Below are 15,529 nucleotides of genomic sequence, written 5' to 3' on the forward strand. Positions count from 1 at the left end.
CCTTGACCCTTCCCCCATGACCAACTCTGACCTAAAGCCTTTCTCTCCCTCTAACCTATCCCTAAAACATAACCCTCATCTAATCATATACATGTGCATCCCTAGCATCCATCCATCCATCCACACACGAGAGAGAAAGAGGAAGACACAGACGGAATTGAGAAAGGAAAAGAGAGGGACACAGCCAGAGAGAGACACGGAACCAAAGAGAGGAAAGGAGTCGATGGTCCAGACTATTCCTCAATCTGTCTCGAAGGTAGAAGCAATGACAGCGCCCTTCCACCCCAGAAGGGGGAAAAGGACGGAAGGTTTGGAGAGGAAAAGACAAGAACGCAGGGAGCCATTAGAAGCTCAGCCACCCGCAGAAGCCGAGCTGGGACCCTTGAACAGAATCTCAATGGAAACAGAGGACCAGAAAGTTGGCTACTCTTTTCTATAAGAGAGGGAGACCTTCGAGTCTTCCTTTCGGTCCTCCAACTTGGATGCGGGGTCTCAAAACAGTCAGGAGGGGGAGTGCCTTTTCCTGGGTTCCACGGCGCATCCAGGCCTCGTTCTGCCCCATTCTGTGCTGTGTCAGCCCTGGATGGAATCTTTCTTTCTGAAGTCTCAGCGCACGAGCTCCACGTGATATCGGCCCCAGGTGGAAAGGCATGGAGCTGCTCGTAGGCCGACAGACCTAGGAAGCAGATGGGAGAATGACCCCCACTCTGCAGATGGAGAGACTGGGGCAACCCTGAGGGGCATATGCTTGTCCAGGGCCACACCACTTATGAGAAGAAGGAGCCTGGTCTGAGAGCAGCATGGTCCTCGGAGCTCAGGCCCTGGCTGAACCCAGGCCTCCCCAGGGCTGTGGGCTGGGCCGTGTGGGTGTCATTGTGCCTGCACATGGCCTAAGGGGGGTGGTCGAGCAGTCAGAAACCCAGAGATTCCCTTGGGAAGTTTTGAGGAAGGGACCTCAGCACGAACCCCAGGAAATGATGTCACCTGCCGGCAACAGAACCCAACAGAACCCGCAATCCGGGTATCCAGGCCTCCAGAGCGGAGAGGAGCCCCCAGCCGGATCACTTGCTGCCAAGATGTTCTGCTGTTTGCCCCTGCCCAGAGGCCGGGGCCTCAGGAGAGCTCACAGGCAGTGTGCGTGGGCACCCTGTCGACGTTGGCTCAGGACACCCCCGAGAGGCCTCTGGCCCTTTGCCCGGAGAAACAGAAAGGTAACACGGGGAGCCCCAGGCCGGGCCAGGCCACCTCTCCCATGCCACCCGGAAACACCGGGTCCTTTGCCTGTGTGTGGGGATGCGGGTTTCTCGGGCTGTGTCTCCCTCAAGGAAGCCCAGGCGGATGTGGGGTCAGAAGCCTGTGGACAAGTTGTGCCCACACCCCAGGGGAGAGCAGGCTGGGCGGGATGGGGAGAGTGTGGGCAGCGCCGACCGGCCAGGCTGACCTCACACCCTCAGATGGGTCTCTTTCCTCCCGGGTGGGGATCTGAGCAGACACACGTCTCTGACCCTTCTGGGAAGAGAAGTTCGAGCAGGCAGAAGCAGCGGCTCCACTGGCCAGGCCCAGCTCGGAAAACTCCCAGCATGGCTGGCTGACGGTCACTGTCGTTGCAGAGCTTCCCACGTGATGAGGCCGAGGACGGGGACACCCCATCCAGCTCCCAGAGGGAGGGGTCGGAGCACCACCCGCCCGCCCGTGAGGCCCAGTGCAGGCTCCAGGTCAGCGTGCCCACGGAGGCATCAGCCCCACCGGGGGAGACGCGGAGGTGGGGAAGGCCTGCTGCCGAGACACCGCCCAGGATACAGCCGGCGGCCCAGTCTGAGGCTTCCACGGAGCTCAGCACACCCGGCTCCGACCCAGAGTCCAGAGAACCCCGGCCTCTGAGGCACCAGGAGGACCTGGAGCCCAGCACGCCACAGCACAGAGGTGAGGACGCTGGGGCTGGTGCACGGGAGTGTGTGGGGAGGGGTGCTGAGCTACACAGGGACGAGTCCTCGAAAGCTGCTGCTGGGCCTGCAGCAAGCGCTGGCCTCACACCCCCCGCCCCCCATCTTGCACACTTCAGTCCCAAAAGACATCTGACGCTGGGTATTCTTTGGGAACCTCTTGGAAGGTTTCTGTCCCGGGGTACGCACATGCCAAGGCTGGCCTGTGGGCAAACTTTGCTTCTCCCCCAGCTCTAGCACTGGCCTCCAACTGGAACCAGGCTCCACTTCCCAGACCTGTCCCCACACAGGTGGTGGCTCCAGGTGCAGGACCCAGGGATCCACCGAGGGCAGATGGAGAAGCGAGACTTGCCCTCGCAGAGACACCAGGCCAGCTGGGTACTGGCCAGCACACCGGGCAGATCGGATCTCCGTGCCTGCAGGACCCCCAGCCCCAGGCACTGATGTCCCACCCCCTCAGCGAGAACCTCCACCTCCACGTGCACCTCTACCTGCTCGGGCTTTGGCAAGAGAACCCGAGGCAGAGGAAGAGTCACCGCCTCGGCAGGGAGAGCCTGCCCTGGCTCCCGCGCAACACCCAGACGCCCACGATGACTCACCCAGCCCTGCAGGGAGAAAGAGCCCCCGCTCTGGACAGAGACCCAGAGCCCTTACCGGAAACACCACGTCCAGGGGAGCGGTCGGCTCTGCAGCCTCCATCCCTGTCTGCTCACCGTGGATGCCGGCAACTCGGTCTGCCCCCAGGGGACATGGAGTTCCTTTCCCCTGAACTGCTTTGCATGTGGTTTGTTTCCACCTTTCTGGTGATGTTTTATTTTTTGTATGGTTTCCTGGATTTTTGTTGGTTAAGTTGGGATTAGTAAACTGTTTCATCATTGTTGCAATCTGGGAACACTGTTGTGTAACTCTGGTGATACTGTGTTACCATCACCACTTTGTAGTTTCAGACCCGTTCCATCTTTATGCCCCACCCCCCAACAAAGCCTGGATTCAAGGCAAGCACGCCCTGTTCATCCCTCCCCCCGATCCTGAACACAATTTCATCTTTTCTTTCTGCATTCCTTCCTATATTCTTGGTGTCCCCAATCAGTGACTCTCAGCGAAATGACTGAAGGAGTGTTTTTCGGACTCTCCACCTACTGTAAGACTCCATTGGAGAGTTCTCATTTTTATGTCATTTGAACTAGCCTTTGATAGCTGAAAGGACGGTGTACGTCCTTTCAAGATACCATGTGCCAAACGAAGCCCTTTTGGCAACTGCCATCATTATCTCCAGGCAGGCATTGCTGTTTGAAGGGTGACATCTCAGCCAGAAGGCAGAGGCTGAGCTCCTCTTGTTGCACCAGCTCCCAAAAGAAGCCAAGAAAGGGAGCTGGAACAACAAACCACCCCCATGCCCAGGAAAGCGTTCTTCATGACAGAAGGCTAGAAAATGACCCAACATCCTTGTGGCCCAGAACCACTCTAGAAAATCACTGTTCCATAAAAAAGAGAAACACATGGGAAGTTCCAAGGAGAGGCAATGCCCATGGCCAGTGTACTTGAGAGACGGCCTGACCGCTCCGGGGAAGACACGCACCGACGGAACCCCTTGGGAAACAGCAGTGATAGTCCTCACCGTCGTAAGGGTTTCCTCTGGGGACAACCTGCCCTGGGCACCACACGAGGGAGCAGACCGGCTTCTCTTCCTCTGCCCCCACACCATTCACTCATGAAGGCAGCTCAGGTGTTCTCATGCCCTGCCTGCCTGCCTGCCTGGCTCATCCGTGAGCTGTGACCACCTCCAGGCTAGGACTCCACCTTTTCCTCTCTGTGTACCGTGAATCTGCACACAGTGGGCTTTCAGAACCTTAGGAGACTTGAGCCATTCCCGCTCGAGCCAGAACCCTCCCCAGGAAGGAAAACAGCTGTGGAGTCATTTTGGCCCCAGCACTGGTTCCGAAAGCCTGGCGGCTCCTACAGCCTCTACGGTGTGAAGAGGGAGGTCCCTTTTGACAGAGCTTTCCGGCTCTCAGATCTAAGCTGTTGTTTCACTGTCAGCTGTGTCTCTTCCGTTGCAGCCAGGTGGGCCACGCTGCTCCAAAGGAGCTCACAAGCTGAGTTTCAAGGGAGGACAGGGATGGCTACAACGTGCTGCAAACTGAGTGAGGGTCCCCACAATCCTCAGCAAAGGTCTGTGGTGTGCAAGTGGGGAGTAGAGGGCCCCCAAGTTCCAAAGGAAGGGAGGTAGTCGGGAGCTAAAGCCCTTGGCTGCTGTGGTAGCAGCTGCAGATGGCAGCCCGTCCACAGTGCACTTCAAATGAGGTCATATGAGCGGGACTCTGGAAATGGCTCCGAAATCGAGAGAAAGGGGTCAGGGTATGTGGGAATCCGGCGGGGGTGGGGGGTGGATGAAGGAAGGTGTCCCTCCTCTCTCCAGTGCAATTTGGTTTGGTGAGTCTCAAAGCTACCAGATGGCACTTCCCAAGTCAGGCCCCCGCAGGAATCAGGGTGGGCTGCCTGCCTCGGGCCCTGCCACAGGGACAAGCCACACCAGTGGCCTCCCTGAGCTCCAATGGCCGGATCTGGGGGGTTCTGTCTGGGTGCACACCTCCTTGCTGTGGCCAAGTTCCCCCCTTCTCTGAGCACCAGCTTCATCCTCTCGAATGAGGACATCAATTGCTACCTTGGCACGTTACTCTCTTCATCCTGTGAAGACTCATTAGGCTTATCCTACAATTACTAGCTGGCCCGAAGAGATATCTCCTGAATCCAGCTTAAGCTGGAGTCTCCCAGGCTCATCTGGCATGTCTTCCCTGAAGTCTGCCAAAACCCACACCCTTGCATTTCCAGGGACTCCCCTTAGCCAGCTGGGCAGAAAACCCAGCATGCTTCAAACAAGCTGACAGACAAGCGGGAGAGGACTCACGGGCAGACGGCTTCCCTCAGGTCTCGGGTGGAGCTCTGGGACCACAGCAGCAACGGGCCATCCCAGCCCCTGGGCTCAGCAGCGCCCTCATTCTCAGGCCGGCGGCTCTGCCCTGAGGGGAGCAGGAACGTCACCAACTGCCGCAGGCGGACCTCAAGCCCCTCCCACTGCTGGAGCCTGACCTCCCCCGGCCCCACCCCTTCCCCTACCCCAGCAGGACGAGAGCTCGTCTTCCCCTGGCTTCCAACGTGAGGCCCGGCCCTGGGCCCCGATTGGGCACTGCCCCAGCCCGGAGCCAATCACAGTGGCCAGGGAGGTGGAACGCACCGATTGGCCAGGGCCAGGTCATGTGACCATACTCCCCAGGAAACTCAAAGATTACCAAGGTTCTCTAAGAAACCAATGAACAAAATTATCCACTAAAGGCAAACCATAATTTTTAATGAGGCCAATGTCACAGAAAAAAAAAATGCTCCACAATAAACTGCTCAAGGAAGCTACTAAATAAACTTTCAGAAAAGTTTAGTAGTTTTTTTTTTTTTTTTAAATAGGGTGACGGAGAGCTATACCTTTCCCATCTATGTGAATTTAGGTTTAAACTAGATTTCCCTTGGCTATTATATAAGACAAAAAAACCCACATCACCCACTTTCACTCCCCCCCACCCCCAAAATGTGTTTTAATCTATTGAATTTTTGTGTCCTCAGTTGTGTCTGATTCACGGCAACTCACCAACTCTACACAGCCAGGCTCTTCCGTCCATGGAATTCAGGGCAATTTTTTCTGTCCCAGTAAATGCCCACCCTGGGTGATCCAAAGGCAAGGGCTCCGAGGCTCCTGAGAGACTAACTCCTTTCAGCTGAGCACAGAGCTGGCTCCTCACTGGGATGCCTGTGGCCTGGGGCTCCCAGAGGGGAGAGCAGCACTCGCCCCACCGTGTGGTCACTGCTGGAAGTGCAGGCTGCTCCTCACTCCCCCTTGACAGTGTCCCTGAGGGCAGAACAGTGTGAATCGAATCAAGGTGGAAATGCAAACTCCAATGCAACCAACCTTCCCACAAGATCTCCAAAACCACTCAGGAACAGGGAATTGGAAACTGCAGGGGATGACATGAATGGAGATGGAGACTTGACACCTTACACCGAGTTCACTTCCAGTTATCCCTAGACAAACTTTCCATGAAAACTTGTCACAAATCTAGAAGAACAATGAGCAGAAACCGGACACGTGCTTTGAGTCTTCACACACAAAACTAAAAGGCAGTCCACAAAAAAAACCCAGAGAATACAGTGGACTTTGCAAAATCAAAGATATCTACTGTGGGAAAGACCTCATTACAAAAGCAAAAGACAGGCCATACATCGCGAGACGAATGAGTGGAAACACAAAGCTTATCAAGGATGTGTCTCCAAACAGACAAAGAACGCCAACACAACAAGCCTGTGAAAACTAGGGAAAGGTCTGAAGGGACACCAGACGGAGGAAGACACACACAGAGTATCCCGGATGATGTCCAGCACTGAGGGCCTGAAGAAACAACAGTCTAGTTGCACCCCCTCAGGCCTGTGTGACCGTGGATGAGGCCTCTGTTTCCCGGTGGCTCTGAGACATGGACAGGGAGGAAGGGGAAGAGAAGTCACTTGCATTTCTAATACTCACAGCAAAGTCTTCCAATGAGAAGGGAATTATCACCCCCACTGACAATGCCATTCACTGAAGTGATATCCACGAGTCCATCTACCCCAGAAGGGAAGGATGGACCTGTTCTCACAAAACGGCGAGAGATGGAAGGAGGAAGATCAAGCCCACACCAATCACTGGAAAGAGAAGCTGTGCTCAGGGCTTGAAAGAATTCCTACTGGGAAAATCATGTCACAGCCCCACATGGCAATCCACAGCTTCCATGCTATTCCTCCCAAAATGCCAATGCATTTTCGCACCGAACAAAGAATTGCAAAAGGGGTACGGAAACAGAAAAGAGCCTACATTGTCAATACAATCCGACGAAAAAGCCCCGATACGGACATCCAAGGTTGTGTGAAAGGAAATTAGACGACCAAACTAGGATCCTCAGGAGAGTATCGGAGAAGGCAATGGCGACCCACTCCAGTACTCTTGCCTGGAAAATGTCCTGGACGGAGGAGCCTGGTAGGCTACAGGCCATGGGGTCTTGCAGAGTCAGACACGACTGAAGTGACTTAGCCGCAGCAGCAGCAGCAGGACAGTATGCTATTGGGAATACAACAACACACACAGATCCAGATCGATGGAATAAAGTTGAGGGTCCAGAAACAAACCCCAGCATCCATGGTCAACTCATCTCTGACACAGACGGTGAGAATATCCAAATGGGAACAAGAAAGCCTCTTCAATCAATGTCCATGGGAAAACCAGACAGCTACATCTGAAGAACGCTATTGGGTTTGATCTCATACCACCTCAATATCGGGGAAAAACCTCACCCTAAAGACTGATGTCATGAGATAGCTAGAAAGAAGCGTAGGTCAAAGGCTCCTTAACATCAGAGTCTCCTTGCCATTTGCTGGGCGGAGGTCGAAATGGGTCTCTTCAAGTAAGGGAAAGAGGTAAACGAAGTACACCACTGGGTTTCCATCCAATGGAACCTATTCACAACAGAGAGGCTAAGCATTCACAAATGCAAAAGATAGGAAACGGAACACGAGAGACTCCTTGCAAGTGGTGTATCTGAGAAGGGGTTCATATGGAAAGAGACGAAGAATGCACAGCACTCAGATTCCAAGAAACACCACCACCACCCTTGACCCTTCCCCCATGACCAACTCTGACCTAAAGCCTTTCTCTCCCTCTAACCTATCCCTAAAACATAACCCTCATCTAATCATATACATGTGCATCCCTAGCATCCATCCATCCATCCACACACGAGAGAGAAAGAGGAAGACACAGACGGAATTGAGAAAGGAAAAGAGAGGGACACAGCCAGAGAGAGACACGGAACCAAAGAGAGGAAAGGAGTCGATGGTCCAGACTATTCCTCAATCTGTCTCGAAGGTAGAAGCAATGACAGCGCCCTTCCACCCCAGAAGGGGGAAAAGGACGGAAGGTTTGGAGAGGAAAAGACAAGAACGCAGGGAGCCATTAGAAGCTCAGCCACCCGCAGAAGCCGAGCTGGGACCCTTGAACAGAATCTCAATGGAAACAGAGGACCAGAAAGTTGGCTACTCTTTTCTATAAGAGAGGGAGACCTTCGAGTCTTCCTTTCGGTCCTCCAACTTGGATGCGGGGTCTCAAAACAGTCAGGAGGGGGAGTGCCTTTTCCTGGGTTCCACGGCGCATCCAGGCCTCGTTCTGCCCCATTCTGTGCTGTGTCAGCCCTGGATGGAATCTTTCTTTCTGAAGTCTCAGCGCACGAGCTCCACGTGATATCGGCCCCAGGTGGAAAGGCATGGAGCTGCTCGTAGGCCGACAGACCTAGGAAGCAGATGGGAGAATGACCCCCACTCTGCAGATGGAGAGACTGGGGCAACCCTGAGGGGCATATGCTTGTCCAGGGCCACACCACTTATGAGAAGAAGGAGCCTGGTCTGAGAGCAGCATGGTCCTCGGAGCTCAGGCCCTGGCTGAACCCAGGCCTCCCCAGGGCTGTGGGCTGGGCCGTGTGGGTGTCATTGTGCCTGCACATGGCCTAAGGGGGGTGGTCGAGCAGTCAGAAACCCAGAGATTCCCTTGGGAAGTTTTGAGGAAGGGACCTCAGCACGAACCCCAGGAAATGATGTCACCTGCCGGCAACAGAACCCAACAGAACCCGCAATCCGGGTATCCAGGCCTCCAGAGCGGAGAGGAGCCCCCAGCCGGATCACTTGCTGCCAAGATGTTCTGCTGTTTGCCCCTGCCCAGAGGCCGGGGCCTCAGGAGAGCTCACAGGCAGTGTGAGTGGGCACCCTGTCGACGTTGGCTCAGGACACCCCCGAGAGGCCTCTGGCCCTTTGCTCGGAGAAACAGAAAGGTAACACGGGGAGCCCCAGGCCGGGCCAGGCCACCTCTCCCATGCCACCCGGAAACACCGGGTCCTTTGCCTGTGTGTGGGGATGCGGGTTTCTCGGGCTGTGTCTCCCTCAAGGAAGCCCAGGCGGATGTGGGGTCAGAAGCCTGTGGACAAGTTGTGCCCACACCCCAGGGGAGAGCAGGCTGGGCGGGATGGGGAGAGTGTGGGCAGCGCCGACCGGCCAGGCTGACCTCACACCCTCAGATGGGTCTCTTTCCTCCCGGGTGGGGATCTGAGCAGACACACGTCTCTGACCCTTCTGGGAAGAGAAGTTCGAGCAGGCAGAAGCAGCGGCTCCACTGGCCAGGCCCAGCTCGGAAAACTCCCAGCATGGCTGGCTGACGGTCACTGTCGTTGCAGAGCTTCCCACGTGATGAGGCCGAGGACGGGGACACCCCATCCAGCTCCCAGAGGGAGGGGTCGGAGCACCACCCGCCCGCCCGTGAGGCCCAGTGCAGGCTCCAGGTCAGCGTGCCCACGGAGGCATCAGCCCCACCGGGGGAGACGTGGAGGTGGGGAAGGCCTGCTGCCGAGACACCGCCCAGGATACAGCCGGCGGCCCAGTCTGAGGCTTCCACGGAGCTCAGCACACCCGGCTCCGACCCAGAGTCCAGAGAACCCCGGCCTCTGAGGCACCAGGAGGACCTGGAGCCCAGCACGCCACAGCACAGAGGTGAGGACGCTGGGGCTGGTGCACGGGAGTGTGTGGGGAGGGGTGCTGAGCTACACAGGGACGAGTCCTCGAAAGCTGCTGCTGGGCCTGCAGCAAGCGCTGGCCTCACACCCCCCGCCCCCCATCTTGCACACTTCAGTCCCAAAAGACATCTGACGCTGGGTATTCTTTGGGAACCTCTTGGAAGGTTTCTGTCCCGGGGTACGCACATGCCAAGGCTGGCCTGTGGGCAAACTTTGCTTCTCCCCCAGCTCTAGCACTGGCCTCCAACTGGAACCAGGCTCCACTTCCCAGACCTGTCCCCACACAGGTGGTGGCTCCAGGTGCAGGACCCAGGGATCCACCGAGGGCAGATGGAGAAGCGAGACTTGCCCTCGCAGAGACACCAGGCCAGCTGGGTACTGGCCAGCACACCGGGCAGATCGGATCTCCGTGCCTGCAGGACCCCCAGCCCCAGGCACTGATGTCCCACCCCCTCAGCGAGAACCTCCACCTCCACGTGCACCTCTACCTGCTCGGGCTTTGGCAAGAGAACCCGAGGCAGAGGAAGAGTCACCGCCTCGGCAGGGAGAGCCTGCCCTGGCTCCCGCGCAACACCCAGACGCCCACGATGACTCACCCAGCCCTGCAGGGAGAAAGAGCCCCCGCTCTGGACAGAGACCCAGAGCCCTTACCGGAAACACCACGTCCAGGGGAGCGGTCGGCTCTGCAGCCTCCATCCCTGTCTGCTCACCGTGGATGCCGGCAACTCGGTCTGCCCCCAGGGGACATGGAGTTCCTTTCCCCTGAACTGCTTTGCATGTGGTTTGTTTCCACCTTTCTGGTGATGTTTTATTTTTTGTATGGTTTCCTGGATTTTTGTTGGTTAAGTTGGGATTAGTAAACTTTTTCATCATTGTTGCAATCTGGGAACACTGTTGTGTAACTCTGGTGATACTGTGTTACCATCACCACTTTGTAGTTTCAGACCCGTTCCATCTTTATGCCCCACCCCCCAACAAAGCCTGGATTCAAGGCAAGCACGCCCTGTTCATCCCTCCCCCCGATCCTGAACACAATTTCATCTTTTCTTTCTGCATTCCTTCCTATATTCTTGGTGTCCCCAATCAGTGACTCTCAGCGAAATGACTGAAGGAGTGTTTTTCGGACTCTCCACCTACTGTAAGACTCCATTGGAGAGTTCTCATTTTTATGTCATTTGAACTAGCCTTTGATAGCTGAAAGGACGGTGTACGTCCTTTCAAGATACCATGTGCCAAACGAAGCCCTTTTGGCAACTGCCATCATTATCTCCAGGCAGGCATTGCTGTTTGAAGGGTGACATCTCAGCCAGAAGGCAGAGGCTGAGCTCCTCTTGTTGCACCAGCTCCCAAAAGAAGCCAAGAAAGGGAGCTGGAACAACAAACCACCCCCATGCCCAGGAAAGCGTTCTTCATGACAGAAGGCTAGAAAATGACCCAACATCCTTGTGGCCCAGAACCACTCTAGAAAATCACTGTTCCATAAAAAAGAGAAACACATGGGAAGTTCCAAGGAGAGGCAATGCCCATGGCCAGTGTACTTGAGAGACGGCCTGACCGCTCCGGGGAAGACACGCACCGACGGAACCCCTTGGGAAACAGCAGTGATAGTCCTCACCGTCGTAAGGGTTTCCTCTGGGGACAACCTGCCCTGGGCACCACACGAGGGAGCAGACCGGCTTCTCTTCCTCTGCCCCCACACCATTCACTCATGAAGGCAGCTCAGGTGTTCTCATGCCCTGCCTGCCTGCCTGCCTGGCTCATCCGTGAGCTGTGACCACCTCCAGGCTAGGACTCCACCTTTTCCTCTCTGTGTACCGTGAATCTGCACACAGTGGGCTTTCAGAACCTTAGGAGACTTGAGCCATTCCCGCTCGAGCCAGAACCCTCCCCAGGAAGGAAAACAGCTGTGGAGTCATTTTGGCCCCAGCACTGGTTCCGAAAGCCTGGCGGCTCCTACAGCCTCTACGGTGTGAAGAGGGAGGTCCCTTTTGACAGAGCTTTCCGGCTCTCAGATCTAAGCTGTTGTTTCACTGTCAGCTGTGTCTCTTCCGTTGCAGCCAGGTGGGCCACGCTGCTCCAAAGGAGCTCACAAGCTGAGTTTCAAGGGAGGACAGGGATGGCTACAACGTGCTGCAAACTGAGTGAGGGTCCCCACAATCCTCAGCAAAGGTCTGTGGTGTGCAAGTGGGGAGTAGAGGGCCCCCAAGTTCCAAAGGAAGGGAGGTAGTCGGGAGCTAAAGCCCTTGGCTGCTGTGGTAGCAGCTGCAGATGGCAGCCCGTCCACAGTGCACTTCAAATGAGGTCATATGAGCGGGACTCTGGAAATGGCTCCGAAATCGAGAGAAAGGGGTCAGGGTATGTGGGAATCCGGCGGGGGTGGGGGGTGGATGAAGGAAGGTGTCCCTCCTCTCTCCAGTGCAATTTGGTTTGGTGAGTCTCAAAGCTACCAGATGGCACTTCCCAAGTCAGGCCCCCGCAGGAATCAGGGTGGGCTGCCTGCCTCGGGCCCTGCCACAGGGACAAGCCACACCAGTGGCCTCCCTGAGCTCCAATGGCCGGATCTGGGGGGTTCTGTCTGGGTGCACACCTCCTTGCTGTGGCCAAGTTCCCCCCTTCTCTGAGCACCAGCTTCATCCTCTCGAATGAGGACATCAATTGCTACCTTGGCACGTTACTCTCTTCATCCTGTGAAGACTCATTAGGCTTATCCTACAATTACTAGCTGGCCCGAAGAGATATCTCCTGAATCCAGCTTAAGCTGGAGTCTCCCAGGCTCATCTGGCATGTCTTCCCTGAAGTCTGCCAAAACCCACACCCTTGCATTTCCAGGGACTCACCTTAGCCAGCTGGGCAGAAAACCCAGCATGCTTCAAACAAGCTGACAGACAAGCGGGAGAGGACTCACGGGCAGACGGCTTCCCTCAGGTCTCGGGTGGAGCTCTGGGACCACAGCAGCAACGGGCCATCCCAGCCCCTGGGCTCAGCAGCGCCCTCATTCTCAGGCCGGCGGCTCTGCCCTGAGGGGAGCAGGAACGTCACCAACTGCCGCAGGCGGACCTCAAGCCCCTCCCACTGCTGGAGCCTGACCTCCCCCGGCCCCACCCCTTCCCCTACCCCAGCAGGACGAGAGCTCGTCTTCCCCTGGCTTCCAACGTGAGGCCCGGCCCTGGGCCCCGATTGGGCACTGCCCCAGCCCGGAGCCAATCACAGTGGCCAGGGAGGTGGAACGCACCGATTGGCCAGGGCCAGGTCATGTGACCATACTCCCCAGGAAACTCAAAGATTACCAAGGTTCTCTAAGAAACCAATGAACAAAATTATCCACTAAAGGCAAACCATAATTTTTAATGAGGCCAATGTCACAGAAAAAAAAAATGCTCCACAATAAACTGCTCAAGGAAGCTACTAAATAAACTTTCAGAAAAGTTTAGTAGTTTTTTTTTTTTTTTAAATAGGGTGACGGAGAGCTATACCTTTCCCATCTATGTGAATTTAGGTTTAAACTAGATTTCCCTTGGCTATTATATAAGACAAAAAAACCCACATCACCCACTTTCACTCCCCCCCACCCCCAAAATGTGTTTTAATCTATTGAATTTTTGTGTCCTCAGTTGTGTCTGATTCACGGCAACTCACCAACTCTACACAGCCAGGCTCTTCCGTCCATGGAATTCAGGGCAATTTTTTCTGTCCCAGTAAATGCCCACCCTGGGTGATCCAAAGGCAAGGGCTCCGAGGCTCCTGAGAGACTAACTCCTTTCAGCTGAGCACAGAGCTGGCTCCTCACTGGGATGCCTGTGGCCTGGGGCTCCCAGAGGGGAGAGCAGCACTCGCCCCACCGTGTGGTCACTGCTGGAAGTGCAGGCTGCTCCTCACTCCCCCTTGACAGTGTCCCTGAGGGCAGAACAGTGTGAATCGAATCAAGGTGGAAATGCAAACTCCAATGCAACCAACCTTCCCACAAGATCTCCAAAACCACTCAGGAACAGGGAATTGGAAACTGCAGGGGATGACATGAATGGAGATGGAGACTTGACACCTTACACCGAGTTCACTTCCAGTTATCCCTAGACAAACTTTCCATGAAAACTTGTCACAAATCTAGAAGAACAATGAGCAGAAACCGGACACGTGCTTTGAGTCTTCACACACAAAACTAAAAGGCAGTCCACAAAAAAAACCCAGAGAATACAGTGGACTTTGCAAAATCAAAGATATCTACTGTGGGAAAGACCTCATTACAAAAGCAAAAGACAGGTCATACATCGCGAGACGAATGAGTGGAAACACAAAGCTTATCAAGGATGTGTCTCCAAACAGACAAAGAACGCCAACACAACAAGCCTGTGAAAACTAGGGAAAGGTCTGAAGGGACACCAGACGGAGGAAGACACACACAGAGTATCCCGGATGATGTCCAGCACTGAGGGCCTGAAGAAACAACAGTCTAGTTGCACCCCCTCAGGCCTGTGTGACCGTGGATGAGGCCTCTGTTTCCCGGTGGCTCTGAGACATGGACAGGGAGGAAGGGGAAGAGAAGTCACTTGCATTTCTAATACTCACAGCAAAGTCTTCCAATGAGAAGGGAATTATCACCCCCACTGACAATGCCATTCACTGAAGTGATATCCACGAGTCCATCTACCCCAGAAGGGAAGGATGGACCTGTTCTCACAAAACGGCGAGAGATGGAAGGAGGAAGATCAAGCCCACACCAATCACTGGAAAGAGAAGCTGTGCTCAGGGCTTGAAAGAATTCCTACTGGGAAAATCATGTCACAGCCCCACATGGCAATCCACAGCTTCCATGCTATTCCTCCCAAAATGCCAATGCATTTTCGCACCGAACAAAGAATTGCAAAAGGGGTACGGAAACAGAAAAGAGCCTACATTGTCAATACAATCCGACGAAAAAGCCCCGATACGGACATCCAAGGTTGTGTGAAAGGAAATTAGACGACCAAACTAGGATCCTCAGGAGAGTATCGGAGAAGGCAATGGCGACCCACTCCAGTACTCTTGCCTGGAAAATGTCCTGGACGGAGGAGCCTGGTAGGCTACAGGCCATGGGGTCTTGCAGAGTCAGACACGACTGAAGTGACTTAGCCGCAGCAGCAGCAGCAGGACAGTATGCTATTGGGAATACAACAACACACACAGATCCAGATCGATGGAATAAAGTTGAGGGTCCAGAAACAAACCCCAGCATCCATGGTCAACTCATCTCTGACACAGACGGTGAGAATATCCAAATGGGAACAAGAAAGCCTCTTCAATCAATGTCCATGGGAAAACCAGACAGCTACATCTGAAGAACGCTATTGGGTTTGATCTCATACCACCTCAATATCGGGGAAAAACCTCACCCTAAAGACTGATGTCATGAGATAGCTAGAAAGAAGCGTAGGTCAAAGGCTCCTTAACATCAGAGTCTCCTTGCCATTTGCTGGGCGGAGGTCGAAATGGGTCTCTTCAAGTAAGGGAAAGAGGTAAACGAAGTACACCACTGGGTTTCCATCCAATGGAACCTATTCACAACAGAGAGGCTAAGCATTCACAAATGCAAAAGATAGGAAACGGAACACGAGAGACTCCTTGCAAGTGGTGTATCTGAGAAGGGGTTCATATGGAAAGAGACGAAGAATGCACAGCACTCAGATTCCAAGAAACACCACCACCACCCTTGACCCTTCCCCCATGACCAACTCTGACCTAAAGCCTTTCTCTCCCTCTAACCTATCCCTAAAACATAACCCTCATCTAATCATATACATGTGCATCCCTAGCATCCATCCATCCATCCACACACGAGAGAGAAAGAGGAAGACACAGACGGAATTGAGAAAGGAAAAGAGAGGGACACAGCCAGAGAGAGACACGGAACCAAAGAGAGGAAAGGAGTCGATGGTCCAGACTATTCCTCAATCTGTCTCGAAGGTAGAAGCAATGACAGCG

General features: G+C 54.7%; 1 protein-coding gene and 1 long non-coding RNA gene across 2 annotated transcripts in view; one reads left to right on the top strand and one right to left on the bottom strand.

Moving 5' to 3' along the window:
* LOC145527606 (uncharacterized) overlaps window positions 1–15,529 on the bottom strand; it is a 109,861-nt gene that overhangs the window by 73,494 nt on the left and 20,838 nt on the right. The window contains exons 10-15 of the long non-coding RNA XR_014069768.1: window positions 13,211–13,468; window positions 12,480–12,591; window positions 8,079–8,304; window positions 5,584–5,841; window positions 1,442–4,963; window positions 451–676 (exon numbers count right to left, since the gene is read on the bottom strand). This is a non-coding gene — a long non-coding RNA (uncharacterized LOC145527606). The remainder of the gene's footprint in view (window positions 1–450; window positions 677–1,441; window positions 4,964–5,583; window positions 5,842–8,078; window positions 8,305–12,479; window positions 12,592–13,210; window positions 13,469–15,529) is intronic.
* LOC145527507 (uncharacterized) lies at window positions 1,035–2,827 on the top strand. Its single transcript, XM_081545596.1, has 3 exons — window positions 1,035–1,211; window positions 1,611–1,923; window positions 2,175–2,827. Exons 1-3 carry the CDS (start codon window positions 1,077–1,079, stop codon window positions 2,801–2,803), a joined length of 1,077 nt encoding a protein of 358 aa, XP_081401722.1. The 5' UTR covers window positions 1,035–1,076; the 3' UTR covers window positions 2,804–2,827.

The sequence above is a fragment of the Giraffa tippelskirchi genome, chromosome 11, assembly GCF_054371585.1.
Source record: "Giraffa tippelskirchi isolate mGirTip1 chromosome 11, T2T-mGirTip1v1.2.pri, whole genome shotgun sequence".
Lineage (NCBI taxonomy): Eukaryota > Metazoa > Chordata > Mammalia > Artiodactyla > Giraffidae > Giraffa > Giraffa tippelskirchi.